Below are 25172 nucleotides of genomic sequence, written 5' to 3'. Positions count from 1 at the left end.
GAGCAGTGAGATCAGCCTCCGCCTCTGCCGAGCAGCTTCTACGCATTTTTCTGTCTTGGAGAGGCGGATGCAGAGCTCTCCCGTCGCTAGCTCACTCCCCAGGCGCCCGGAGCCAGGAGCTCCGTCTGGGTCTCCCACCCGGAGGACAGGGGTCCGGGCACTCGAGTCATCACCAGCCACCTCCCAGGATGCACGTCAGTCGGATGCGGAGCCAGGATCTGAACCCAGGCACTCAGATAATGGGAGCATCTTTACTGCTGGATCAAACGCCCACCCCAGAAACTGTTTTAAGAAAAGTAAACTCTGGGGGCCAGTGCTGTGGCATAGCAGGCTAAGCCTCCACCTGTGGCGCCGGCATCCTGTGTGGGCTCCAGTTCTAGTCCCGGCTGTCCCACTTCTGATCCCGCTCTCTGCTGTGGCCTGGGAGAGCAGTGGAAGATGGCCCAAGTGCTTGGGCCCCTGCACCCGCTTGGGAGACTTGGAGGAAGCTCCTGGCTTTGTATGAGCTCATCTCCAGCCGTCGCGTCCATTTGGGGAGTGAACCAGCAGATGGAAGATCTCCCTCCCTCCCTCTCTCTCTCTCTCTCTCTCTGTCTCCTTTGTCTGTGACTCTGCCTCTCAAGTAAATAAATTTTTACAAAAATAAACAGAAGAAGGAAAATCATGAGGGTCAGAGTAGAAATTAATGAAAAAAAAAAAAAAAACAGAAAACCAGGGACAACATGGATGAAGCAAGAGCTTCCAGAGAGCCGCTGCAACTTATAAACTCATCCATGGGGCTGGCGCTGTGGTGCAGCGGGCAAAGCCACCGTCCGCAGTGCCGGCATCCCATGTGGGCACTGGTTTAAGACCCGACTGCTCTACTTCCAGTCCAGCTCTCTGTCATGGCCTGGGAAAGCAGTAAAAGATGGCCCAAGTGCTTGGGCCTCTGCACCCAGGTGGGAGACCCAGAAGAAACTCCTGGCTTCGGATCTGCCCAGCCCCAGCCACTGCAGCCAAATGGGGAGAGAACCAGCAGATGGAAGACCTCTCTCTGTGTCTCTGTCTCTCTCTCTCCTCCTCTCTGTGTGTAACTCTGACTTTCAAATAAATAAATAAATATTTTTTAAAAATGCCCTCATCCGTACTGTCATGGACAACGAAGATGGTTGAGAGCTCACAGCACCACAGAGTGCAGGCTCCGTGGTGCTGGGGGACAAGGGGTGTATCTGTCAGCGTCGAGACAGACAAGTTCCCTAGGATGCGGTGCGGAACATCAGTCCGTCAGAGGCAGGTGCCTGCGCGCACCTGGGCAGCTCTGACACTGGACCCACGTGGAGGAGAGGAGCATGGCCCCTGCGCCAGGACGACACACAAACTCCTGAGCGCCCATACTTCATGGGAAGAAGCATGGCTGAACAGGCACGCTCCCATTGAAGAGCTGGGGCTTGGGCTCTAAAGCCTTCTCCAACAGGAAGCTCCAGGCCCAGATGGGCTCTGGGAAATCCAGAACTGAAGGGGAGGGAGTCCTTCCCGACTGAACCCACACCCGAGGTGGGAGAGGGCGGAGCAAAGCAGAACGGCACGGACACGGATGGGGAGCAGCCTGGATCCAACATGGCAGGGCCAGGGCACCTTCACGGCGTAGAGTTTATTCAAGAAGTGCAAGGTTGTTTGGGTTTTAATACCAATCAATGTAAAACACTATACCCTTAAAGTAAACAAGCCACATGGTCATCACCACAGGTGTAGAGAAAGCATCTGGGGCCGGTGCTGTGGTACAGCGGAAAAGCTGCCGCCTGCAGTGCTGGCATCCTATATAGGGGCCGGTTTGAGTCCCGACTGCTCACTTCCAATCCAGATCTCTGCTGTGGCCTGGGAAAGCAGTGGAAGATGGCCTAACTTCTTGGGCCCCTGCACCTGTGTGGGAGACCTGGAAGAAGCTCCTGGCTCCTGTCTTCAGATTAGCGCAGCTCCAGCTGTTGCGGCCATCTGGGGAGTGAACCAGTGGAGGGAAGACTGACTCTCTCTCTCTCTCCGCCTCTGCCTCTCTGTAACTCTGCCTTTCAAATAAATAAATACCTTAAAAAAAAAAAAAAGCATTTGACAGATTCAACATTCCACGCTTGGCAAACTCCAGACAAATGAGGAGTAGAAGGGAACCATATACTCTGCTAAGAGAGGCCCAGACAACCTGCAGTGCTCAAGAACTGGACGCAGGTGCTCAAGCAGGTGCCTGGACACCAGTATTCGCACACTGTACACAGAGCCAAAGGCAGAACTTACCCAAGTGTCCACAGCAAGTGAACGCGTGGACAGAACATGGCGGATCCCTGCAATGGAACGTTGCTCATCCGTGAACACAGCAAGACTAACACCTGCGACAGCATGGATGGACTTGAAAATGTGCTCACGGGACAAATGCATGATTCTGCCTGCTCCCAGCACAGGCAGATCCGCAGAGGCAGCAAGTGGGCTGGGGGTGGGGAATGGGGATGCTGCTGAGTGGATCAGAGTTTGACTTCAGGCAGAAGTTGGGAGTGTGGTGATGCTTGGATAGCATTGTGAATGAAGTTAATGCCACTGGGTTGTACTTTAGAAATAGTGAATGTTTTATCACAGTTAAAAACGTGTGTGTGTGTGTAGCTGACATCATCCTTAAGGGTGAGAAACCTGAGCGCTTTCCCCTCCACATGAGGAACAAGCAAGGCCCTCCAGTGTCACCACATCTGCTCCACGGCCCCTGGAGGTCCTGGCAGGCCCTTAAGTCATGAACGGTAAAAGGGGTCCTGACTGGGTGCAGGTGTGTAAGCCACCATCTGGGATGCTGGGATCAAATCCCACCTCTGCTTCCAGTCCAGCTTCCTGCTAATGCACTTGGGAGATGCAGATGATGGCTCAAGTACTTGGGTTCCTGCCACCCATGTGGGAGACCTGGATGGAGTTCGTGGCTCCTGGCTTCAGCCTGACCCACATCTGGCTGTTGCAGCCAGTTGAGGAGTGAACCAGCAATGGAAGATCCATATGTCTCTATCTCTGTCTTTGTCTGTCTCCCATTCAAATAAAAGGAAAATAATTTTTTTTTTTTTTTTTTTTTTTTTTTTTGACAGGCAGAGTGGACAGTGAGAGAGAGAGAGACAGAAAGGTCTTCCTTTGCCATTGGTTCACCCTCCAATGGCCGCCGCGGCTGGCATGCTGCGGCCGGCGCACCGCGCCGATCCGGTGGCAGGAGCCAGGAGCCAGGTGCTTTTCCTGGTCTCCCATGGGGTGCAGGGCCCAAGCACCTGGGCCATCCTCCACTGCACTCCCTGGCCACAGCAGAGGGCTGGCCTGGAAGAGGGGCAACCGGGACAGAATCCGGCGCCCCGACCGGGACTAGAACCCGGTGTGCCGGCGCCGCTAGGCGGAGGATTAGCCTAGTGAGCCGCGGCGCCGGCTAGGAAAATAATTTTTAAAAGTACAGATGGAGGGTGGGCATTGTGGCACAGTGGCCTGGGACTCCCATGCTGGAGCGCTGCTCTCAGTCCTGCCGCCTCACCTCCAATCCGGCTTCCAGCTGCAGCGCCTGGGAAGGCACTGGTGATGGCCCCAAGACTTGGGTCCCTGCCACCCACGTGACAGACGATGATGGGTTGTTGAAACACTTGGTGAGTGAATCAGCAGGTGGAAGATTCTCTCCGTCCCTGTCGCTCTAGATAAGTCTTCTAGAAAGTACATATAGATACATACAGCTGCATGTAGAAATATACACACGGTGTTGACGGCCACGTCTGTCTCCTGCCCCAGCTGAGCAGACCCAGAGGCAAGGACTGCCGACACCCAGGCCTTCGGTGGAGACAGCCCTTGAGAAACGGCTGGTGTGGGGCTGGTGCAGGGCGTGTGCACAGTGTCGGGAAGGTGGTGCAGATTAAGCCACTTACAGCGTCCCACGTGAGTGCTGGTTCAAGTCCCATCTGCTCTGCTTCTGACCCAGCTCCCTGTTGGCGACGGGAAGGCACCGGAGGATTGCTCAGGTGCTTGGGCCCCTGCCATCCCTGGGAGAGACCCAGACGGAGTTCCAGGCTCCTGGCTTTGGCTCGGCCCAGCCCTGTTGTTTGCAGAGTAAACCAGCCAATGAAGATGACTCTCTTCATCCCCACCCTGCATCCTTCTGTGTCACTTTGCCTTCAGATATAAAATTTTTCTCAAGATTTATGTATTGATTTGAAGGCAGAGTTACAGGGAGGAGAGACAGAGAGGTCTTCCGTCCGCTGGTTCATTCCCCCAAGTGGCTGCAATGACCAGGGCTGGGCCAGGCTGAATTGGGGAGCCAGAAGCTTCTTCCAGGTCTCCCACAGGATGCAGGGGCCCAAGCACTTGGGCATCTTCCACTGCTTTGCTGGGCGTATTAACAGGGAGCTGGATCGCAAGTGGAGCAGCTGGGGCTGGAATCGTTGCCCTTACGAGATGTAGCGACTCAGGTGCCGGCTGAGCTCGCTGCACCACAGCGCCAGCTCCAAACTTCGCTTTCTGCTTTTCGGTTTTCGTGTGGAGAGTGCTAGAGGCGGCGGAGACAGCGAGTGCCGTTAGGGGAAGTCGCCGAGGGCAGAGCTGATGACCGAGAGGGCCCGAGTCCATCCTGACGTGGCTGGAACAGGTGGTGCGGTCGGCCAGGGAGCTAACTCCCAGCCTCGGCGTGGGCCGGACTGGGTGCAGCACAGGGCCCTGGAGGTCTGCACCGCGGCCTCCCGGCAGGTGAACACCTTCCCGGCCTGGGAGCCCACACCTGCGACCCTCCACCCTGCCCACTCCGGCCTGGGGAGATCCGCGGTCGGGTCACACAGTACTCAGGAGGACCTGGCACCTCACACAGCCCTGTGTGCCCCTGCCCCCGGCGTGTCAGCTCTTGGCAGGTGCAGGGGCCGCACCGGCGCTTGTCCCTGGCATTGTGTTCCGCGGCCTTCACCGTTGTGTTTGCTCCCCAGTGACACAGCACATGAGAGAGCTCCTGGAAAGGAATGCTAAGAAGAAGTCCAAATTGAGAAAGAAACCCAAGCCTTATGTTGAAGAGCCGGATGGTAGGGTCTCTGCCCAGCCCTGGGTGCTGCCTCCGCCAGCTCTGCTCTCCAGCCTCGGCCGCCTGGCCGCCTGTTCTCTAACCGCTTCTGGGCTGGGGGTGGGACACTAACTCAGCCCCGCGGCCTCCTGAGCGGGGAGGAGGCTCCTGGAGAGGCGGGGCCTCCGCGCTCCTTCCCTGGCGGTCCCAGGTAGGCCCCAAGCGAGGCTCGCTGGGCTCACCGCTGAGGAGGGTGAGGGGCGTCCTGCAGCCACCAGCTCCGGGCTCTCCCCTGCCCACACCTTGGCCCCATTGCTGTCTCCTCCCTCCCCCAGCCCCAGCCCCTGAGGCACCCTGGGGTTCCCCGCTGTCCTCCCTGCCACCAGCTCTTCCCCACCCTCTTGGCTTCGCCCCCCTTACTCTGGGAAGCCCCTCTGTGGGGGCCCAGCCCCAGGTCGAGGGCCTGCAGGCGCGGTCCACGTGGGTGGGCAGCTGCAGAGGCGGGGCCTGGTCCTCACCCCAGACGCAGGTGTCATCACCCAGCTCAGGCTCCTGCCTGCCTGGCTGGCTCGTGCCAGCTGTCCAGGAGTCCTCCCCATGGGCCTGGGATGGGGCCAAGTAGAACACAGCAGCCCAAGTGTGCCAGGGAGGGAATGGAGAGTGGTACCGGCCTCGGCAGGGCCCGCACCCAGAGACCCAGTGGCCTTTGCCTTGTGCTGATGGCACTGGCCCCTCTGGGCTTTTCTGCCGCTGGTGGGTCAGGCGAGGGCCAGCGAGCCTGGAGAGGCCAGGTCAGGGAGGTGCGCTCTGAGCAGAGCTCCCACCTCGGGTGCTCAGACACCCATGGGTGCCCACTGTCTGCTGAGTCAGGGCTTCATGGTTCCCGGTGAGACCCATGGTGTCCCTGTCCCCACACCAACAGGGCCAGCACGCCCATAGGCACAGGCCGAGTGACCGAGAGTCCCGGCCATGCCTGCGTCACACAGGCTCAGGGCGGCCAGGGAGTGGTCTGGGTCCCGTTGGGTTAAGTGCCATCCATTGTGGAGAAGCGAGGGAGCCTCAAGGGTGCCCAGAGGGGCCAGGTTTGCACATGGCAGAGGTTCTGGGCTCTGCATCCTAACCTGGCTGAGGCTAGAACCAGGGTCTTCTCCCAGGACCTGCTGCAGCTTGGCCAAGACCATTCTGAGAGCCCAGAACCTCTTCATTAGATACGGAAATGCTCTGCTGGACTAAGACATCTGTGTCCCTGCAGACACCCACGAGAACCTGCTTCCCTTCCAGGGCAGATGGTCCGGGTCCCATGGGAGTCCAGACGCCCGGCAGGGCCCGAGGGGGCGCGGCTGTTGCCTGGAAGCACAGGGTCCATCCCAGGTGTCCCCTGGCCTGGGACAGTGCCCACTTTCCTCACCTTCCCTGCCCAAGCCCCGAAGGTGCCACCCGCACCCAGGACCCACCCAGGAGGGCTGTCCCCAGCTCCCCTCCCCCCCCACCCCCGGCGCCTGGAGGGCCTCGGCCTCAGGTTCGTGAGCCCACAGGTGCAGGCTCCAAGGCCACCTTAGAGCCCTGCTGTGGGTGGGGGCTGAGCCTCAGAAAGCCCCTCCCTTGAGAAAGGAGGCTGGGTCCTCTGCTGGCCGCCTGCGGCCCTCAGGAGGCGGTGGGCACCTCCCCGGGCAGCCCTGGACTGCAGAGTTTGGCGTGCTGTGCTATGCGCTCCATGCTCCTGCCAGGGAGGTGCCTGGGGCAGTCTCGGCCCTTCCCCTGCCTGCCTGGGCACAGGAGGGTGGGTGGCCGGGCAGAGGGGGACCCTCCGGAAGTGGGGAAGCCACCCTGGCCTCAGCCCTGGAGCGGGGTGTGTCCACCCAGGCTGACCCGCGCCCCTTCTTTCCAGGGGTGGCAATCAGCACCTACGCCAAGTACTGCTACCACAAGCTGCAGAAGGCGGCCCTGACGGGCGCCAAGAAGGTACAGCAGGGCTGGGGAGGGGGGCACGTGCCCAAAGGCGCAGAAAAGCTCTGTCCCTGGGGACCAATGGCCAAGGCCTCCCCACCCCACGCCCCACAGCGCACACGGCTCCCGCATCTCGACACGCAACAGCCCCAGAGCTGGATCCCGGCCTGACGGCCCTGGCACCGCAGCAGCCAGCCCCCCTCAGCACCTGCCCCACTGCCTTCCCGGCCCAGGGCAGCTAGCCTGACGTGCCAGGCTGGCCCTGCAGGACTGGCCACCCCCGACCCGTGACCAGAGGGCCACTTGCAGCCTTGGGCTGGCCCTGCAGGAAGGCTGCGGGGACTCGGCCAGGAAGCTGGGGCTGCTCCTGGCTCTGGTTGGGCAGAAGCCTGGGGTTCACAGGGAGGCAGCTGAGCCAAGGGCAAGCACCTGGGACGTGGGGGGCTGTGCTTTGTCCACAGGGGCTGAAGAAACCCAACGTGGAGGAGATCCGGCACGCCAAGAATGCGGTGTTCAGCCCGTCCATGTTCGGCAGCGCCCTGCAGGAGGTCCTGAGCATGCAGAAGGAGCGCTACCCTGACCGGCAGCTGCCCTGGGTGCAGACGCGGCTCTCCGAGGAGGTGCTGGCACTCAACGGTGACCAGACCGAGGGCATTTTCAGGTGCTGCAGCGTCCCTGGCTGGGGTGGGGCTGCTTCTGTGGCCCTGCCGCACTGCAGAAGGAAGGGGGGCCATGAGGACCCGGCAGGCCACGGGAGGCAGTGCAGGGCACTGGTCCTGAGGGCAGCACAGCCGGCCAGGGGCAGGGTCTGGGGGAGCAGCCAAGCACAGTTCCCGCCTGTGGCCAGGGGTTGACCCCACTGGACCAGGGGGCAGAAGCCTGCAGGGGTGGCCCTGCAGAGGGCCCAAGCAGGGGTGGGGGCCTGGAGGCCAGCTGACCTGCACTGCGACCTCGTGCTGCCAGGGTCCCCGGGGACATCGACGAGGTGAACGCCCTGAAGCTGCAGGTGGACCAGTGGAAGGTGCCCACCGGCCTGGAGGACCCCCACGTCCCCGGTGAGCCCCAGCCACCCAGCGGCAAGACCCACAGTGGTCCGAGAACCCCAGAGCTTAGCCAGCCACGTGGCCGAGGCCTCTGTCCACTCCCTCTCGTGTGGCCGCATCTCCAGGCCTCCTTCCACCCCCACCCCTAGCGCCAGGAGCCCCTGCCCACTGCGGACCCCTCCTGGCCCCGGCCCAGCCACCCCTGCACGCTTCCCCGCCCCGCTGAGCTCGCTGTGCCCGCAGCGTCGCTGCTGAAGCTGTGGTACCGGGAGCTGGAGGAGCCCCTGATCCCGCACGAGTTCTACGACCAGTGCATCGCGCACTACGAGAGCCCCGAGGCCGCCGTGGCCGTGGTGCACGCGCTGCCCCGCATCAACCGCATGGTGCTCTGCTACCTCATCCGATTCCTGCAGGTACGCGGGGGCCCCGCCGCGCACGCGCGCGCCCGCACGGCCCCGGCCCACCCTCGGCTCCCCACAGGTGTTCGCGCAGCCGGCCAACGTGGCGGCCACCAAGATGGACGTGAGCAACCTGGCCATGGTGATGGCGCCCAACTGCCTGCGCTGCCGCTCCGACGACCCGCGCGTCATCTTCGAGAACACGCGCAAGGAGATGTCCTTCCTGCGCGTGCTCATCCAGCACCTGGACACCGGCTTCATGGAGGGCGTGCTGTAGCGCCGGCCGCGGGGAAGTGCCTTCCGGGCCCGCAGCCGCGCGACGCGGGCGGCCCCGCGCCCCCGCCTTTTCTACGCGGATTTTTAGAGTCGAGCCTTTATTTATTAACCAAGGACTCCGCGCTGGCCCGGGCTCGCCCGACGCATGGAGCCGAGGCCCGCGGAGTGAATAAAGCGGCCGCACTCGCCCGCGCTCCTCGCCTTCCTTCGGGACTCGCGCGGCGGCGGCGGCGGCGGCGGGCGGGCGGGGCGGGAACGCGGCCGCCGCGGAACGGAGAGCGCCGGGCCAAGCGCGCGGGGACCTGCGCTCGCGCGACACCGCCCTCGCGGGATCTGCGGCCGCTTCCGGCGTGGAGGGAGGATGTGGCCGCCGTGCGGGGCGCTGCGGGCCGTGGCCTGGAGCTGGGCGCGGGTGCAGGCGCAGTCACGAGGGGCCGGGGCTTGCAGCAGGGACGGGGGCGCCTCCTACACGCAGGGCCAGAGCCCCGAGCCGCGCACGCGCGAGTACTTCTACTACGTGGATCACCAGGGGCAGGTGCGCGGGGTCGGGGTCGGGGCCGCGTCTCCGTCGGCGGGAGGCGGGCCGGGCGGCCTTCGCGGAGGAGGCGGCACTGCTGGCCACACACCTGCGGGCGGGGCCCAGGGCACGGAGCGCGGCCGGCCAGGCTGCGGCGTAGGTGCGGTTCCCGGCTGTAACGCGCGTGGCCGCGGCCCGTCCTTCCGCAGCTCTTCCTGGACGATTCCAAAATGAAGAACTTCACCACCTGCTTCAAAGGTACCGCCGCGCCCCCGCCGCGCCCCGCCGCAGGCCCGCAGCCCGGGCCCGCGTGCTGAGCGAACGCGCCCCTGTCCTCCCAGACCCGCAGTTCCTGGTCACCTTCTTCTCCCGCCTGAGACCCAACCGCAGCGGGCGCTACGAGGCCGCCTTCCCCTTCCTGTCGCCCTGCGGCCGAGAGCGCAACTTCCTGCGCTGCGACGACCGGCCCGTGGTCTTCACGCACCTGCTGGCTCCGGGCCGCGGGCCCGCGCGCCTGTCCTACTGCGGCGGGGGTGAGGCGCTGACCGTGCCCTTCGAGCCGGCGCGCTTGCTGCCCCTGGCGGCCAACGGGCGCCTGTACCACCCCGCGCCCGAGCGCGCGGGCGGCGTGGGGCTGGTGCGCTCCGCGCTGGCCCAGGAGCTCAGCGCCGCCTTCGAGACCGCGCCCGGCGCCCCCGCCGCGCCCTCGCACATCCACTGGCAAGGCCGCCGCCTCGCCCTCACCATGGACCTGGCCCCGCTGCTGCTCGCCGACCCGCCCGCCTAGGAGGACCCCCGCGGCCCCGGCGCCTCCGCCCCGCGCCCCCCCGCCCCCGACTGCTTTCCCAGCGCGCGTGCGCCGCGGAGGCGCGCCCCGCCCCAATCCCGCCGGAGCTGTCCGTGGTGCCGCCGCAGCCCCGCAGCCCGGCGGTGCCCCTCTCCCCGCGCCCGCGCCGCCCGGCCCCCCGCGCCCGCCTGGAGCGCCCAGGGATTGGCCCGTGCCCGCGACGTCAGCCCCGGACGAGCGGCGCGGATCCGGCGCGCGTGCGCGGGCCGCCCGAGCGCCGCGGGGAGCCGCCGGCTGCCGGAGCGTCAGGTGAGGGGCTCGCGACCCAAGGTCACCGGGCGCGGGGCGGGAGCGGGGCCGCGGAGGCCACGCCCTCCCTGGGCCTGGCGGGGCGGGTGGCCGTGGGGGTCGGGGCCAGGGAAGGAGGACGGCGCATCTCCCGCACTGCGCTCCAGGGAGGCGCGGGGTCCGCGCGCGACGCCCCGCCCCTCGCGTTCCCGCAACGCGAGGGCCTCCCCTGCGTGAGCTTCGCTGCTGGAGGCCGGGCCCGCACACCCTGGTCACGGGGAAGCCGCCGTATCCGAGCCGGAGCAGCTCCATTAAACTTCGCTGCGCGCTGACCTCATCTCCGGTGCTTTCAGTGGCGTGAGCGGCACGCACGGCGTGCGGGCGACAGCGCCCGCCTTCGCGGTAGGCGCCGCGCGCCCGCACTGAATCCGTGCGTCTTCGGAGTCCCGGGTTCGCGGGCTGCGCTCCGCAGGCCATAAAACGCTGTTCCAATCGCAGAGCCCGCTCAGGAGGCGGCCCCAGGGCGCTCAGACCCGGGCTGACCCGGGCTTCCCCGGGACCCCGCTTTCCCACGCGCCGGCCAGGGAGGCTCGTGTCCGAGGGACTGGCTCCCCGGACTGCCCCAGCCCGGGTGCCCCTACGAGTTACCTGAGGACAAGCCCCACCCACCTTCGCCGGGCACAGGTGTGCTATGGCCGCCGGCGCAGCCACGCCCACTCCTCCCCGGAGGGCAGGCCACGCCCACCCCGTGAGGGACTTGGGGGCTGGAGCCCGACCTCAGGGCGAGGACCACAGCCCCCTCCCCATCCCAGTCCTCCTGCAGTAGCTGTACGCCCGCCACCCGCCAGGGGCCCCGCACGGCCAGGACGGAGTGCTCCCCCCCAAGCCACATCCCCGCATCTTTGTGAGGGCGTTTATTCATCAGTTTCTGGAGCTGACGTCACTTCCCGAGTCGGACCGGCCGCGCTGCGGAAACCCCGCGCACTGCATGGTCCCCGCCGGCCTCTGGGACATGGCCCCGGGGGCGCTGGCGCTGCTGGCGCTGCTGCTGCTGCCGCCGTGCGGGCTCCCGCCCCGCGCCGCCGGCTGCCCGGCCGCCTGCCGCTGTTACAGCGCCACGGTGGAGTGCGGCGCCCTGCGGCTGCGCGTCGTGCCGCCCGGAATCCCCCCGGGGACGCAGGTGGGCACCGCGTGCGGCCGCCGGCCCTGGAGCTGGGGTGGAGCCGGGAGTGCCCACGGGGTGCGGGGACGGGCGCCGCCCACAGCGCGGTGAGCGGCGCGCCCGGCCCGCAGACACTGTTCCTGCAGGACAACAGCATCACGCGCCTGGAGCCGGGCGCCCTGGCGCCGCTCGCCGCGCTGCGCCGCCTTTACCTGCACAACAACAGCCTGCGCGCCCTCGAGGCCGGCGCCTTCCGCGCGCAGCCCTGCCTGCTGGAACTGGCGCTCACCCGCAACCGCCTGCGGGGCCTGCGCGGCGGCGCCTTCGTGGGCTTGGCCCAGCTACGCGTCCTCTACCTGGCCGGCAACCAGCTGGCGCGCCTCGTGGACTTCACCTTTTTGCACCTGCCGGTGAGCGCCAGCGTCCAAACCAGCGCCCCGCCCCCGGGCTGCGGGTCCGGGACCGGCTCCCAGAGCCCGGCGCCCCCGGGCTGCGGGTCGGGGACCGGCTCCCAGAGCCTTGTTCCTGTTTCAGCGACTGCAGGAGCTGCACCTGCAAGAAAACAGCATTGAGCTGCTGGAGGACCAGGCCCTGGCCGGGCTGTCCTCGCTGGCCCTGCTGGACCTCAGCAGGAACCAGCTGGGCACCATTAGCCGCGAGACGCTGCAGCCCCTGGCAAGCCTTCAAGTCCTGCGCCTCACAGGTGCGTGTCCTGGGGCCGAGGGTCCGTGCCATGGCTGCCTGCCCGCAGAGGGAGGAGTCGCAGGGCTGGTTGAGCACTGAGGGGCTCGGGCTTTGGGGGGCCATCAGGATGGGGGCGCATTCCCAGGGCGGGTCTCAGCGTCGGTCCTGCTCTGCCCGCAGAGAACCCGTGGCGCTGCGACTGTGCCCTGCACTGGCTGGGCGCGTGGATCAAGGCGGGCGGCCGGCGGCTGCTCGGCCCCAGGGACAAGAGGGTCGTGTGTGCCGAGCCCCCGCGCCTGGCGCTCCGGAGCCTCCTCGACGTGTCGGGCAACAGCCTCGTCTGCATCCCACCCTCTGTGCACGTGGAGCCGCTGGAGCTCACGGCCAACCTGGGGGAGGACCTGCGCGTCGCCTGCCAGGCCTCGGGCTACCCGCAGCCCCTGGTGACCTGGCGGAAGGCACCCCTGTCGCGCGAGGCCCTGCCGCCGGCGCAGGCGCAGGCGCGGGTGGACGGCACGGAGCCGGGCGCGGGCGCGGTGCCAGACACGGGCAGCGGCGTGCTGCTGCTGACCAACATCACGCTGGCGCACGCCGGCCGGTACGAGTGCGAGGCCGCCAATGCCGGCGGCGCCGCCCGAATGCCCTTCCGCCTGCTGGTCAACGCGTCCCGGCCGCAGCCTCCGCGGCCCGCGGCCCCTCCGCCCGCCCCCGCGCGCCCCACCGGCCGCGAGCCGCCGCCCGAGGCGGGCAGCATGGCCTTCCGTGCGCTGGGCCTGGCCACGCAGACGGCCGTGGCGGCGGCCATAGCGCTGCTGGCGCTCACGGCGCTGCTGCTGGCCGCCATGATCTGCCGCCGCCGGCGCCGGCGCAAAAAGGCCGCGGGGCCGCCGGGCGAGGGCGCGCTGTTCGTCAACGACTACTCGGACGGGCCCTGCAGCTTCGCGCAGCTGGAAGAGCTCCGCGGCGAGCGCGGGCACGCGATGTTCGTCATCGACCGCTCCAAGCCGCTCTTCGCCGGCCCGGCCGAGGAGCCCCGCCGCACCTACGAGCTCCGCTGCTGAGCGCGCGCCCCGGCGCACGCTCGCTCAGTAAAGGTGGAAGCCGTAACGAGCGCCTGGCCGTGTGTGGGGCGAGGGCGCTGCGCTGGTCCAGCCAGGGGAAGGGGCGGCCGTGCGGAGGGCGACAGCAGGGGGGCGGTCACTCTCCACGAGGCACAAAAGGACAGCCACAAATGCGAGTTCCAGACACTGCGCTCTTGGACCTCGGTGACATCCGCCCGCCCAAAGCCCACGGAGTTTGCGCACAGCTGGGGCCAGGAGTTCCGAGGGGTCCAGGGCCCTAGAACGGCCAGGCCCGGCCCTGGGGCCCACGGGTCAGCCAATTAGGGAGCGGGTGCACCCAGGAGCAAGGCCGACCCCGCGGCGCCTGAGACCAGCGCCTCTGCCTCATGGCCCCAGCCATGGCAGCCATGGCACCAGCCGGCCTCTCCCCGAGCCCAGCGGTCATAGGCTGAAGTAGTCCGCGGCCAGGCGCCCGTAGATGTCTGTGGTCCAGAGCACGTGGGCGCGGCCCGAGGCCACCAGCAGCTGGTGTAGCTCGGCTTCCACGCGGGCAAACTTCTCCTCATTGATGGAGGCCTCCAGCAGCACGGAGGCCGGCGGCGGCCAGGGCAGGCCCTCGTAGCAGTCCACGGGGAAGGGGTGCACCACGGTGCGCAGCTCGGCCTGCCCGGCCGAGTCCCGCAGCAGCTCCTTGAGGCCAGCCATGGACAGCGGGTTGCCATAGAGGCCGAGGTAGCGGAGGTTGGCACAGCGGGTCAGAACGGGGAGCGTGGCCAGCAGCTGAGGGTCGGCCAGCTGGCACTCGGTCAGCTCGAGGTGCAGCAGCGTGGGCGCGGCCGCCTGCAGCAGGCCTTGGAAGGGGGCCAGCTGGCTGCCGGACAGGTCGTTGCCACTCAGGTCCAGCTTCTTCAGGTGGGCGGCGTGGGGGCTCCGTGCCAAGAAGCGCAGGTCCTCAGGCAACAGGGCGCAGAAGGCCAGCTCCAGGCTCTCCAGGGGGCACTGCAGCGTGCTGCGGGGACACGGGCCACGGAGGGGTCACAGGCCACGGAGGGGTCACCGCAGGGCCCGGGGAGAGCGCGGGGGGCGGGGCCTGCTCACCTGAGCAGCTGGTCCAGCCTCCCGGAGAGCAGGGAGGAGCCCATGCTGAGCTCCCGCAGGCAGGCGAAGCGGCCCATCTGGGCCAGGAAGTAGCGGAAGTTGTCCTCGCCGTCCACGGAAGGCTGCCGCGAGTCCCCGTGCACGTAGTGCAGCCGCAGACTGGCCAGCTGCTGGAAGCGGGCCACGTGCGGGATGATGACGGACAGGCCGCGGAGGCCCAGGTTGTTGAAGCGCAGGTCCACGCGGCGCAGGCAGCCCGCGTCCAGGAGCTGCAGCAGGGCCACGGTGTTGCGCATGGGCAGGTCCTCCGCCCGCAGGTCCCGGCAGCACAGCCTCAGCGGGCTGCCCACGCTGCTGCGCAGCGCCTCCCGCAGGAACGCGTAGGAGGCCCGGTTCACCCGCAGGTCCACACGCACCTCCACGGGCACGGGGGCCGGCCCCGGCTGCGCAGCCCCACCGTGCTGCTGGGCGATGCACGTGCGGGCCACGGCCGCGGTGCAGTCCCACATGCTCATGGTGCCGGGGTCCTGCTCCACGCCGTCGTCCAGGAGGCCCGTCATGTCCAGCACCCGCAGCACGTGCTTCCTGGGGGTGGGGGGTGAGAGCAGTGCTCACACCCCCGGCAGCCACTCGGGGCCACAGCAAGGTGCCCGCCCCTGCCCCAGCAAGCCTACCTGCAGAGGGGCTGTGTGCCGGCGCCAGCCTCGGGGGCGCGCAGCCGGGCGGTCAGCCCCAGGATGACGGCCTGCATGCTCTCGGTGCTGGGCCGCTCCTGCAGCAGGGCGCGGCTGCAGTGGGCGCACTCCTGCAGCAGCTGCTGGAAGCTGAGCAGCGGGAAAGGCCAGCAGCGCACCAGCTCGCGCAGCACGGCCGTCTTCCTGTCCATGAAGGCCACCTTGAACAGCAGGGGGAACAGCTCGCGCGGCAGCAGCGGCAGGGCCTGGCAGGCAGCCGGCTGGCACTGGAGCACCTGCCGCGTGCTCAGGAACACGAGTGTGTGCATGGCGCCGGGCCCGGCAGGTGCCACCTGCAGGAGAGGCCTTAGTGGGGAAGGCGAAGCTGCAGGCCGGCTGTCCCCTCCCGACACCAGGCCCGGTGAAGTCAGCAGCTAGCGGGAGCGGCCACCAGGGGCCTGGCGCGGGCCGGGCCCTGCACACACCGGGACCCCGCCCCCACCGCCATGGGCACTCGCAAGCCTACAGCACAGAAGCCCCTCCCCCTGGCCTTCGCGGGCATCGGGGGAGAGGCCCGTGGGCTCCACGAGGCACAGGGAGAGCAGCAAGCACCAGGGCGGGCAGGAGGGCCGAGGCCCAGAGCACCACGAGCCCGCATGACGCGGCTATGAACCTCCACGCGGTGTCACCAGGCACGGAGACCCCAATGCTCCCGCCTTGCAAAGTCCTCGCCACGTGTCCACACATTTCTCTCTTCCCGGGGGAACCAGCGTGGAGGCCAAGGCCTAAGTCTGCGAGATTCAGGCCAGACACACAGCTGCCACGGTGGCACCCGGGCCGAGCCCACAGGACACCTGCGCCAGGCACCTCCGTAGGCTGGAAAGCCAAGGCCCGGGCCCTGCCCAAGGTCACCCCACGCGTGGGGCTCGCGGCAGCGGGAGGAGGGCGCTCTGGCCCCGGCGCCCTGCCCACCAACAAACAGGCACCGGGTCCCGCGGGAGCCCACCCTCAGCCCGGCTCTGCTCGTGATCAAATCTCGCGAGGACGGCTCGTGCCTCACTGACGGGACCCCCGCGCCCCTGTCACGAAAGAAACAGAGAGGCCGGGGCGAACGCCGGGCTCCGAGGCCGCTCCGTCCCGGCGAGACGCCCCCGCCCGGCTCCTCGGGGCCCAGGACAGTGCGGGAGGCGCTCCCCACCCCCGCCTCCCCGGCAGAGCCTGCTCCTCTGGACCGGAGCGCCGCCAGCCGGGGTCCACGGCCGCCCTGTCGGACGCCGGGGGCCGCTGGAGCCTTCCCTGCCCGCAGCCGCAGCGCCTGGATGCCCGGCCCCGGCCCAGGACTCGGAGCGTCGGCCGCCGCGCGGCCCAGACAGGACTCCCCGAGGGCCTCCGCCACGCCCCTCGCGGCCAAGCAGGGCCCGGGGCACGCGCCGCCCCGCTCCGAACCCCGCACGGCAGCCCGCGCTCACCGGCCCCACAGCCGCCGCCGCCGCCGCCGCCGGCCCCGCCTCAGCCTTCTGCCGCGACCCGCCCCGCGCCGTGGCGCGCCGCGATGACGCAGGCACCGCCCATTGGCCGGCTCCCGGTGGATTGGCTGATCCCGCCCAGCGACCGCCTCCCGGCCCTGCCGAGCGCCCCCATTGGCCAGCGGCCGGATGTCGCCCTGGCCGCGGGAGATTCGCGGGGCGCGGGGGCCCGGCCGGCGCGCGCCATGGAGGGGCTGCGGGGGCTGCGGATGCGGCTGCAGGAGTGGGAGCGCGCCTTCTGGCGGCAGCACGGGAGGCGGCCCGGCCAGGTGCGGGTCGCCGAGGGGCCGGGGGCTGCGGGCGCGACGCCGTGGCTGACGCGCTTCTCCCGCAGGAGGACGTGGCGGCGGCGTCCGAGGAGATCCGCGGTGAGCGTGCGGGCGCCGGGAGCGGCGGGCCCCGGGGCCGAGGCCCCGCGCCGCACCCTAACCTCGGCCCCTGCCCGCCCGCGCAGCGCTCTACAGGCGGTACCGCGTCTTGAAGAAGGCCCAGAGCCAGGCCGGCGGCGAGCCCCGCACTTCCGCGCAGTCGCCCCCTGCGGCGGCCGAGGAGGTACCCAAGCCCCGTCACCCAGCCTCCCTGTCGGCTGTGTGGCCGCAGCCTAGACGCGGCTCCTGGGACACAGAACCGGCCGGGGGGCGGTGGGCCACCTGCGGCCCCCACGCCAGCCAGCCCTTGCCCTGCCCCGCGCCCCTGTCTCCTCCTGCAGGCCCCGGAGTCCAGCTGCTGGGGCCCCCACCTGAATCGGGCTGTGGCCCCGAGCTCCCAGCCTGCCCCAGGGCGGAGCCAGGAGCCTGGGCAGGACTACGGGAAGAGGCTCAAGACCAACCTGCAGCTGAGGGGCGGGATGGGCCGGCCCAGTGGCCAGGGGCAGCCTCCCTCGCAGCTCTCACCGGTGGGCGCATCTCCTGCACGGGGCTTGGGGCCCTGCCTGGCTGTTAGGGGCCCACCGAGGGCCTGCTTATTGTCCATCCTCCCTCCCCCAGGCTGGGCCCGCCCCTGGCCGCAGACTCCGGCCTCCACCAAAACCCAGCCCTGACGAGCCTGCGCCGCAGCTGCCCGGCCCAGCGGCTGCCCCCACCTCTCCAGAGGAAGTCCGCGAGGAGCCTCCCCCGCCAGGGCCAGGCCGGCTGCAGCAGCTTCGGGCGTCTCTGAGGCTGCGGCTGGGCTCCCTGGACCCTGGCTGGCTGCAGCGGTGCCACAGTGGGGGCCCAGATCCCCAGGGGGCCCCCGAGCGCTGCAGGCCTGGCCTGCAAGCTCTGACCTCGGGCGAGCAGGCTGGCCCTGACCCCAGCGCTGCCTCTGAGGCACCTTCACAGGGGCCAGAGGCTGCAGCCCCGCAGACGGCCCAGGCTGACACAGGCAGCCCCCGGCCCAGCGAGGAGCCTGGGGGTGGCCCGGCCCAGGCTCAGCAGGGTGGCTGTCAAGGGGGCCCCCGCTCTGAGGGGGCCGGGGCCGCAGCAGCCTGGACAGGGGAGGCGGAGGGCACGGCTGCCCCGCGGGCCCCCCCCAGGCCGGGCGTCCGGGACAGGGGCAACTACGTCCGGCTCAGCATGAAGCGGAAGTGCCACGTGCGGGGCGCAGCCCTCCGTGGCAGGAGGCTCCGCGAGCAGGTGAGCCGGGCAGGGCGGGCGTCCCCTCCTCCGTCTCTCCCCGCTGTGACCTCCGTGCTGGCCCCTCTCCAGGCTCGGAAGCAGAAGTGGCAGAAGAAAGGGGAGTGTTTTGGTGGGGGGAGGCCCAGCTCTGCAGCCAAGGACTCCTGCTTCCGGTGTGGGCAGTTCGGCCACTGGATGTCTCAGTGCCCCCAGCCCGCTGAGGCCTCGACACCGGGGGGTGAGTTGGGCTGACACTCGGTGCTGCTTTGGGGGGCACTTGCGGCCCAAGCCAAAGGCCCTACAGGTCTCCACCTGGCACAGGCCCTGCCCCAGCCCTCCAGGGGAAGGAGGAAGTCCCACCTGCTCTCACTGTGGAGGAAGTGGCCCGGAGGACTCGAGCTGCCCAGTGCCCGTTCCCAGGTGGGTTGGGCAGCTGTGCGCAGTGACTGGAGTGACCTCAGCCCATCGGGGGGTCTCCCACACAACGACACAGCTCCCTCCTGTGTGGCTCCCAGGTGACGAGGACGCAAAACCTGCGGAGCCTGAGCCGCAGGTGCCTCCCGCCGTGCTGCCACTCTATCCCCCGGGGCCCTCGGGGCAGGTGACCGGTAAGCACGTGTCCCCTGCCCCAGAGCCCCTCCCGAGGAGCCGGGGCGACGCAGGTTGTGGTGACCGGCACGCATATCCACAGAGACGCCGGCTGAGGTGTTCCAGGCCCTGGAGGAGCTGGGTCACCGAGCCTTCCGCCCTGGGCAGGAGCATGCAGTCATGCGGATCCTGTCTGGTGAGCACGGTCGCGGGCGGCTGGGGCAGGGGCTCAGGCCGGCAGCCTCACTGCTGGCCTCGTCTGCCCAGGCATCTCCACCCTGCTGGTGCTGCCCACAGGGGCCGGCAAGTCCCTGTGCTACCAGCTCCCGGCCCTGCTGTTCGCCCGGCGTAGTCCCTGCCTCACCCTGGTGGTCTCTCCCCTGCTGTCACTCATGGATGACCAGGTGCGTGAGCCACACCCCTCAGCACACGTCGCCAGCGAGGGGCTTCTACTCCTCTCCAAACCCACACCCCCCAACAGGAGCTGCAAGGGTCCCAGCTGGCCTTGGCCCTGTGGGAGTCCACCCCCGAGGGAGCAGTGCTGTCCCCAAGGCGGCTCTGGGAGGACGGGGGGCCCGTGAGAGCCTTGTGCCCCCATCTGCAGGTGTCAGGCCTGCCCCCGTGTCTCAGGGCAGCCTGCCTCCACTCGGGCATGACCAGGAAGCAGCGGGAGTCTGTCCTGCAAAAGGTAGGCGCCTCGTGTAAGGGGAGCGGTGGGCAGGCACCCGGGTCGCGCCTGACTGTGTCGGCTTCAGGTGCGCGCAGCCCAGGTGCATGTGCTGATGCTGTCCCCCGAAGCACTGGTGGGGGCCGGGGGCCCTGCCGGCCTCCCCCTGGCCGCCCAGCTGCCTCCTGTGGCCTTCGCGTGCATCGACGAGGCTCACTGCCTGTCCCAGTGGTCCCACAACTTCCGGCCCTGCTACCTGCGCGTCTGCAAGGTGAGCCGCGGACGGGTCTGGGTGGGTGAGCGGACCAGGGCCCACCTGGGCTCAGTGACCCACCTCTGGCACAGGTGCTTCGGGAACGCATGGGCGTGCGCTGTTTCCTGGGCCTCACAGCCACCGCCACACGGAGCACTGCCCGTGACGTGGCCCAGCACCTGGGCGTGGCTGAGGAGCTGGGCCTCGGCGGGCCGGTTGCCATCCCCCCGAATCTGCATCTCTCCGTGTCCATGGACAGGGACCCCGAGCAGGTGGGTGTGCACAGCCCAGGGGCCCCGGGGCCCCTGCAGGCGGCCGCTCTGACACTGCTCCTCCGCAGGCTGTGGTGACGCTACTGCAGGGCGAGCGCTTCCGGGCGCTGGATTCCATCATCGTGTACTGCATCCGGCGCGAGGACACGGAGCGGATCGCCGCGCTCCTGCGAACCTGCCTGCGTGGGGCTCCGGGCCTGGGGCCCGCAGGTGAGGCAGGCAGGGCTGGGGCCCCTGAGGACTCCGCCTGGGCACCCATGCCTTCGTGCCAGCGGCTGCCTGTCTGCCTTCTCCAGAGGCCGTGGCCCAAGCCTACCACGCCGGCATGCTGAGCCAGGAGCGGCGGCGCGTGCAGCGGGCGTTCATGCAGGGCCAGCTGCGCGTGGTGGTGGCCACGGTGGCCTTCGGGATGGGGCTGGACCGGCCGGATGTGCGGGCCGTGCTGCACCTGGGGCTGCCCCCGAGCGTCGAGAGCTACGTGCAGGCCGTGGGCCGGGCTGGGCGTGACGGGCAGCCTGCCCACTGCCACCTCTTCCTGCAGCCCCAGGTTGGTCCCCCTCCTGGCCGCGGGGGTGTCCGCCACCCTGGCCGCTCCTCACGACTGTCCCCTGCAGGGTGAAGACCTCCGGGAGCTGCGCAGACACGTGCACGCTGACGGCACGGACTTCCTGGCCGTGAAGAAGCTGGTGCAGTGGGCGTTTGCGCCCTGCACCTGCTCCCAGCTGCTCCCAGCCCAGGAGGGAGGTGTGGGCGGCGAGAGGCCCGCGGCAGGCCCCCCCTCCCAGGAGGCCCAGCGGCACCACGGCCAGCAGGCAGCCCCCGCGTCCGGCAGGAGAGCCTGCTCTGGTCACGAGCGGCTGCTCCCAGCACAGCAGACAGTGCAGGCACTGGACATGCCGGAGGAGGGTGAGGGACCCGGAGGAGGGCCTGGGGTGTGAGGAGGGCCCCATCCTGTGTGCCCTGAGCCCTGCTCTGGCCCTAGCCATAGAGACTCTGCTGTGTTACCTGGAGCTGCACCCTCGGCACTGGCTGGAGCTGCTGCCCGCCGCCCACACCCACTGCCATCTGCGCTGCCCTGGGGGCCCCGCTCAGCTCCAGGCCCTTGCCCATAGGTGAGCACCCCCCCCCCAGGCTGGGGACGGGGACAGAGGAAGGGGCTGCTGGTCTGATGTGTGCTCCCACCCCCCACCCCGGGCACAGGTGTCCCCCTCTGGCTGCACACTTCGCCCAGTGGTCACCTGAGGACCCCAGGCACAGCCGCAGTTCTGTGGAGTTGGACATGCAGGAGCTGGTGGACGCGAGCGGCTGGGAGCTGGCCTCTGTGCAGCGGGCTCTCCGCCAGCTGCAGTGGGACCCAGAGTCCAGGAGAGGTGAGCCCAGCCCCCCCAGCCCAGCCCAGCCCAGGCCCTGCTGCCTGCCAGCTTGGGACGCTGCGCTTTTGGCAGGTGCACCCAGGGGCACAGGTGTGCTGGTGGAGTTCAAGGAGCCGGCCTTCCACCTGCGGAGCCCCGGCGACCTGAGGGCAGAGGACTTGGACCAGATCTGCGACTTCCTGTATGGCTGTGTGCAGGCCCGTGAGCGCAAGGCCCTGGCTCGCCTGTGCCAGACCTTCCAGGCCTTTCGCAGGTGGGAGAGAGTGGCCAGAGCTGGGGACGGGCCAGCTGTGCAGCCCGGTTCTGACAGGCTTGTCTCTGCAGCGTGGCCTTCCCCAGCTGCGGGCCCTGCCTGGAGCAGGTGGACGAGGAGCGCAGCGCCCGGCTCAAGGCCCTGCTCGGCCGCTACTTTGAGGAAGAAGGGGGAGAGGCCGAGGAGCTGGGACTTGAGGACCAGCAGGCACCGGAGCTGGGGCAGGCCAGAGTGAGTCCAGATTGGGTGAGCCTGGCTCCAGGTTCCCCAGGCCACCCAGGGCCTTGGCTGTGTGAGCCACGGTGCCAGGGGGCCTGGGGAGACTGACGTGCCCGCCCGCCCGCAGCTGCAGGACTGGGAGGAGCAGATCCGCCGCGACATCCGCCTGCTCCTGTCCCTGCGGCCCGAGGAGAGGTTCTCGGGCAGGGCCCTGGCCCGCATCTTCCACGGCATCGGTGAGGGCGCAGGGCCAGCCTAGGGCCGGGGGCTGGGGCGGAGGCGGCCCCCAGCTCAGCTCCGCACGCTCCTCCCTTGCAGGAAGCCCCTGCTACCCCGCCCAGGTGTACGGGCGGGACCAGCGCTTCTGGAGGAAGTATCTGCACCTGGACTTCCACGGGCTGGTGCGCCTGGCCACAGAGGAGCTCCTGCCGCCGTGCCGCTGACTGCCGGGGGGGGGGGGGGGCACAGCAGGGACAAGCACGGGGGCGGGTGGACAGGCAGGCTGCAAAGTGCAGAATAAAAGGCACCCAACACGTCCAGACACAGCACTCGGGCCACGGCACGCCCTGCTTTATTGGCTCAGGCCAGCGTGCTGGGGGCCAGGCCAAGGTCCAGCAGGGGCAGGGCCGACAGTGCGAGCAGCAGAGAGAAGCAGAGCCGCAGGCCCAGGCCGTCGGCCAGGGCTCCAGACAGGGCCCCCAGCAGCAGCTTCCCGAGCAGCTCCAGCGTGGCCAGGAGGCTGTAGTGCGTGGCCTGTGGTGGGGGCGGGGTCAGAGCCTGCACAGCTGCCCAGCCAGCGGCCCCGGGCGCCCCCACCTCACGCCCTCACCTGCAGGGCCCTGGGCGCCCGCTGACTGCAGCGCATCATCACGGTGAAGGTGACGGTGGTGACCAGGCCCCCCAGGAAGTGCTGCAGGCACAGACTCAGCAAGGCTGCACCTGGGGGGGGGGGGACTGGTCACAGGGCCCAGGCTCCCAGCCCTCCCTCCCCGAGGCCAGCCCCTTACCTCTCAGGACGGAGGCAGGGCCCACGCTGGCATCTGGGGAGTCCAAGTGGAAGAGCAGGACGGTCTGGCAGGCCAGGCCCCCGAGGCGGAGCCGCAGCAGTGACCTCAGCAGGGGCAGCGGCCGCCTGGGACGGGGCGGGGGTGGGGACATGGAGCCACTGGGGGGTGGGGAGCAGGTGGCGGGGGTGGGGGGGCTGTCCAGGGCGCTCACCAGTGTCTGGCTAGCAGGGCCCCGGCCAGGGCAGAGCCAGCGATGGAGCAGGCCACGGCGCCCACGCCGTTCCAGAGCCCCAGCTCGGGGGCGGAGGCGCCGCGGTCCAGCAGGAGGAGGGGCAGCAGGCTGCCGGCGCCCTGCTCGCCTGCGGGAGACCCTGAGCTGCAGCAGCCCACACCCCACAGGGAGCCGTGCTGCCGCCTGACTTGAGGCTTCACTCACCCAGCTTGTAGGTGGACACAAAACCTGCCGTCCACATGGTCCCAGGCACAGCCAGCAAGCCCTGCAGGAGATGGGGGGCTTTCCCAAGGGGGTGTGGCTCTGCGAGCTGAGGCGGCGGCGGCCGCTGGCGGATGGCTGGGGCTGCCCATGCCAGGGCAGCGGCCAGCCAGTAGGTGGCAGCCAGGAGCAGAAAGAGCGGCGGCCAGGACAGCGTGGGCAGGAGGGCGAGCAGCCCGCCCCCCGCCAGTGCCGCCCCCAGCTTGTAGGCGACCACCTGCACGGTGTTGCCGGGCCCCAGCTCCGTGGGCTCCAGGAGCTGCACGGCCAGTGTGTCCAGGGCCACGTCCTGCACCGCCGCGGCCAGGTTCAGTAACAGCAGCAGCCCGGCCACAGGGATGGGCATCGCAGCCTGGCCGTCTTGGGCAGGAGGCAGGGCAGCCAGCAGCCCACACACCAGGCCTAGGGCGGCCGTGCTGAGCGCCAGCCAGGCCCGCGGGGAGCCCCGCCTGTCCACCAGCGGGGCCCACGCCAGCTTGAACAGCCACGGTGCGTACAGTGCCTTGGCTAGCCCCACGCGCGTCAGCGACAGGCCGCGGGCCCGCAGCAGGATGGGCAGCAGGCCGGACTGGAGCCCGTAGGGCAGGCCCTGCACCAGGTAGAGACCGGCCAGAAGCAGCAGCTTCCCCCGCATGGTCGGGCCGGGCCCATCGGCTTGGTCGGGTCACACCTGCATGGGGGTCTGGGCTGGGGCCGGGGGCGTCGGGGACCGGAAGGACGCGAGCCGGCTCAGGAGCGCCTGCGACTCCCGGCAAGCCTTGCGCGGCTTCCGGAAGCGGCTGGGGGCGGGGCCGGCGCCGCGAGATCACCGCCCAGCCCGCGTACGTGGAGGCCCTGCACAATCAGCCCGGAGGTCCTCCCTCGTGTCCTTGCCCGCCGCAGCCCGTGGGGTCGGCGGCCGCGCTCGTGGCTCTAGCCCCTCCCGGAGGTAGTGGTCACAGGGATGAAGGGAGGGGCCTGCGGGAAAGGTGAGGGTGCTGCCCACGGCGCTCTCCTGTGTCCCGCCACAAGGCCGGACGCGCCTGGCCAGCCCAGCCGACGGGGCACCCCTGCAGCCCCTGCTGCCCAGGCTGTGCCGGCCAGGATGGCGGTGGAGCCCGAGCCCCCGCCCCCGCCAGGCTGCGAGCCAGCCCAGCCCCTGCTGGAGCGCTGACCAGGTCTTCTGTCCTCCAGGCGTGTCCTTGGCCCACGTGCCCTCCCTCAGTGGGGACCAAGTCCCTGCACACAGTAGGCCCCCACCTGTGTCCCAGGGTGAGGACAGGCCTGCCCCTCCCCAGGACAAGCCTGCTCAGATGCTGGGGGGCTTCCCCTGCGGCCCCCCCAGGTGGGGCCCACCACTGTTGCTCTAGTTAAGAGGCAAGCCAAGGGGCTGACGCTGTGTAGCCAGTGAAGCTGCTGCCTGCAGCTCTTTATCCCATATGGACGCGGGTTCGAGTCCCAGCTGTTCCACTTTGGATCCAGCTCCCTGCTGATGCACCTGGGAAAGCCGTGAAGATGGCCCAAGTGCGGGGGGGTGGGGCTGCAGCCACAGGGGAGACCCAGATGGAGCGCCTGGCTTTGGATCAGCCCAACTCCAGCCATTGGGGGAGTGAACAAGGGAACAGAAGACTTCTGTCTCCCTCTCTGTAATTCTACCTTTCAAAAATATATAAATACTGGGCGCCAGATTCTGTCCCGGTTGCCCCTCTTCCAGGCCAGCTCTCTGCTGTGGCCAGGGAGTGCAGTGGAGGATGGCCCAAGTGCTTGGGCCCCGCACCCCATGGGAGACCAGGAGAAGCACCTGGCTCCTGGCTCCTGCCATCGGATCAGCGCAGTGTGCCGGCCGCAGCAGCCACTGGGGGTGAACCAACGGCAAAGACCTTTCTCTCTGTCTCTCTCTCACTGTCCACTCTGCCTGTCAAAAAAATAAAAAATAAAGTAAACTATATATATATAGGCAAGTCAAGTCCCTGTCAGGTTGGCCACCCTGTCCAGCCA

At 68.7% G+C, this 25172-nt stretch overlaps 6 protein-coding genes across 14 annotated transcripts in view; 4 read left to right on the top strand and 2 right to left on the bottom strand.

Annotated features, from left to right (window-relative positions):
• The window catches only part of ARHGAP39 (Rho GTPase activating protein 39), a 68866-nt gene extending 59999 nt beyond the window's left edge, over positions 1-8867 (top strand). For 2 of the 4 annotated variants that reach the window (XM_051828696.3, XM_051828697.3), the window contains 6 exons: positions 4944-5036; positions 6903-6976; positions 7423-7622; positions 7925-8016; positions 8248-8417; positions 8485-8867. In XM_051828696.3, the coding sequence (XP_051684656.2) occupies positions 4944-5036; positions 6903-6976; positions 7423-7622; positions 7925-8016; positions 8248-8417; positions 8485-8679 (824 nt within the window). In that variant the 3' untranslated portion in view covers positions 8680-8867. Of the gene's footprint in view, positions 1-870; positions 2609-4943; positions 5037-6902; positions 6977-7422; positions 7623-7924; positions 8017-8247; positions 8418-8484 lie in introns of those variants that run through there. The other 2 variants (XM_051828698.3, XM_089336573.1) reach the window with 2 other exon arrangements.
• Positions 8868-8886: 19 nt separating this feature from the next.
• On the top strand, positions 8887-10602 carry C6H8orf82 (chromosome 6 C8orf82 homolog). Its single transcript, XM_051828720.3, has 3 exons — positions 8887-9213; positions 9405-9453; positions 9537-10602. The coding sequence occupies exons 1-3, from the start codon at positions 9040-9042 to the stop codon at positions 9980-9982; spliced, it is 669 nt and encodes a 222-aa protein (XP_051684680.2). The 5' UTR covers positions 8887-9039; the 3' UTR covers positions 9983-10602.
• LRRC24 (leucine rich repeat containing 24) lies at positions 10159-13223 on the top strand. 5 transcript variants are annotated; one of them, XM_051828709.3, is made up of 5 exons: positions 10159-10291; positions 11119-11450; positions 11564-11842; positions 11967-12135; positions 12297-13223. In XM_051828709.3, the coding sequence occupies exons 2-5, from the start codon at positions 11259-11261 to the stop codon at positions 13175-13177; spliced, it is 1521 nt and encodes a 506-aa protein (XP_051684669.3). In that variant the 5' UTR covers positions 10159-10291; positions 11119-11258; the 3' UTR covers positions 13178-13223. The 5 variants fall into 5 exon arrangements, with proteins under 5 accessions (XP_051684669.3, XP_051684670.3, XP_051684668.3 ...); XM_051828710.3 differs by having other exon boundaries at positions 10160-10291; positions 11196-11450; XM_051828708.3 differs by having other exon boundaries at positions 10160-10291; positions 11083-11450.
• A 125-nt stretch (positions 13224-13348) lies between these two features.
• LRRC14 (leucine rich repeat containing 14) lies at positions 13349-16500 on the bottom strand. The gene is made up of 4 exons (XM_051828707.3): positions 16419-16500; positions 14950-15302; positions 14276-14860; positions 13349-14186 (listed from the first exon to the last, which is right to left on the bottom strand). Exons 2-4 carry the CDS (start codon positions 15276-15278, stop codon positions 13619-13621), a joined length of 1482 nt encoding a protein of 493 aa, XP_051684667.2. The 5' UTR covers positions 15279-15302; positions 16419-16500; the 3' UTR covers positions 13349-13618.
• RECQL4 (RecQ like helicase 4) lies at positions 16420-22243 on the top strand. 2 transcript variants are annotated; one of them, XM_070075689.2, is made up of 22 exons: positions 16424-16744; positions 16810-16843; positions 16930-17027; positions 17185-17370; positions 17462-18088; positions 18161-18308; positions 18392-18490; positions 18586-18678; positions 18762-18854; positions 18926-19062; positions 19263-19346; positions 19414-19596; positions 19671-19850; positions 19919-20060; positions 20147-20397; positions 20465-20756; positions 20833-20962; positions 21051-21220; positions 21296-21476; positions 21548-21707; positions 21823-21931; positions 22014-22243. In XM_070075689.2, exons 1-22 carry the CDS (start codon positions 16502-16504, stop codon positions 22136-22138), a joined length of 3765 nt encoding a protein of 1254 aa, XP_069931790.2. In that variant the 5' UTR covers positions 16424-16501; the 3' UTR covers positions 22139-22243. The 2 variants fall into 2 exon arrangements, 1 of the variants encoding a protein (XP_069931790.2); XR_016236646.1 differs by lacking the exons at positions 20465-20756; positions 20833-20962; positions 21051-21220; ... (2 more) ...; positions 21823-21931; positions 22014-22243 and having other exon boundaries at positions 16420-16744; positions 19457-19596.
• Positions 22231-25132, bottom strand: SLC33A2 (solute carrier family 33 member 2). Its single transcript, XM_051828713.3, has 5 exons — positions 23139-25132; positions 22914-23061; positions 22703-22827; positions 22525-22634; positions 22231-22448 (listed from the first exon to the last, which is right to left on the bottom strand). Exons 1-5 carry the CDS (start codon positions 23827-23829, stop codon positions 22275-22277), a joined length of 1248 nt encoding a protein of 415 aa, XP_051684673.1. The 5' UTR covers positions 23830-25132; the 3' UTR covers positions 22231-22274.
• Between the last annotated feature and the right edge of the window lie 40 nt (positions 25133-25172).

Source organism: Oryctolagus cuniculus, chromosome 6 (assembly GCF_051225735.1).
Source record: "Oryctolagus cuniculus isolate XC-2025 breed Fujian yellow rabbit chromosome 6, ASM5122573v1, whole genome shotgun sequence".
Lineage (NCBI taxonomy): Eukaryota > Metazoa > Chordata > Mammalia > Lagomorpha > Leporidae > Oryctolagus > Oryctolagus cuniculus.
Note: the sequence above shows the minus strand (reverse complement) of the source record. Positions and strands in the feature narration are given on the sequence as shown.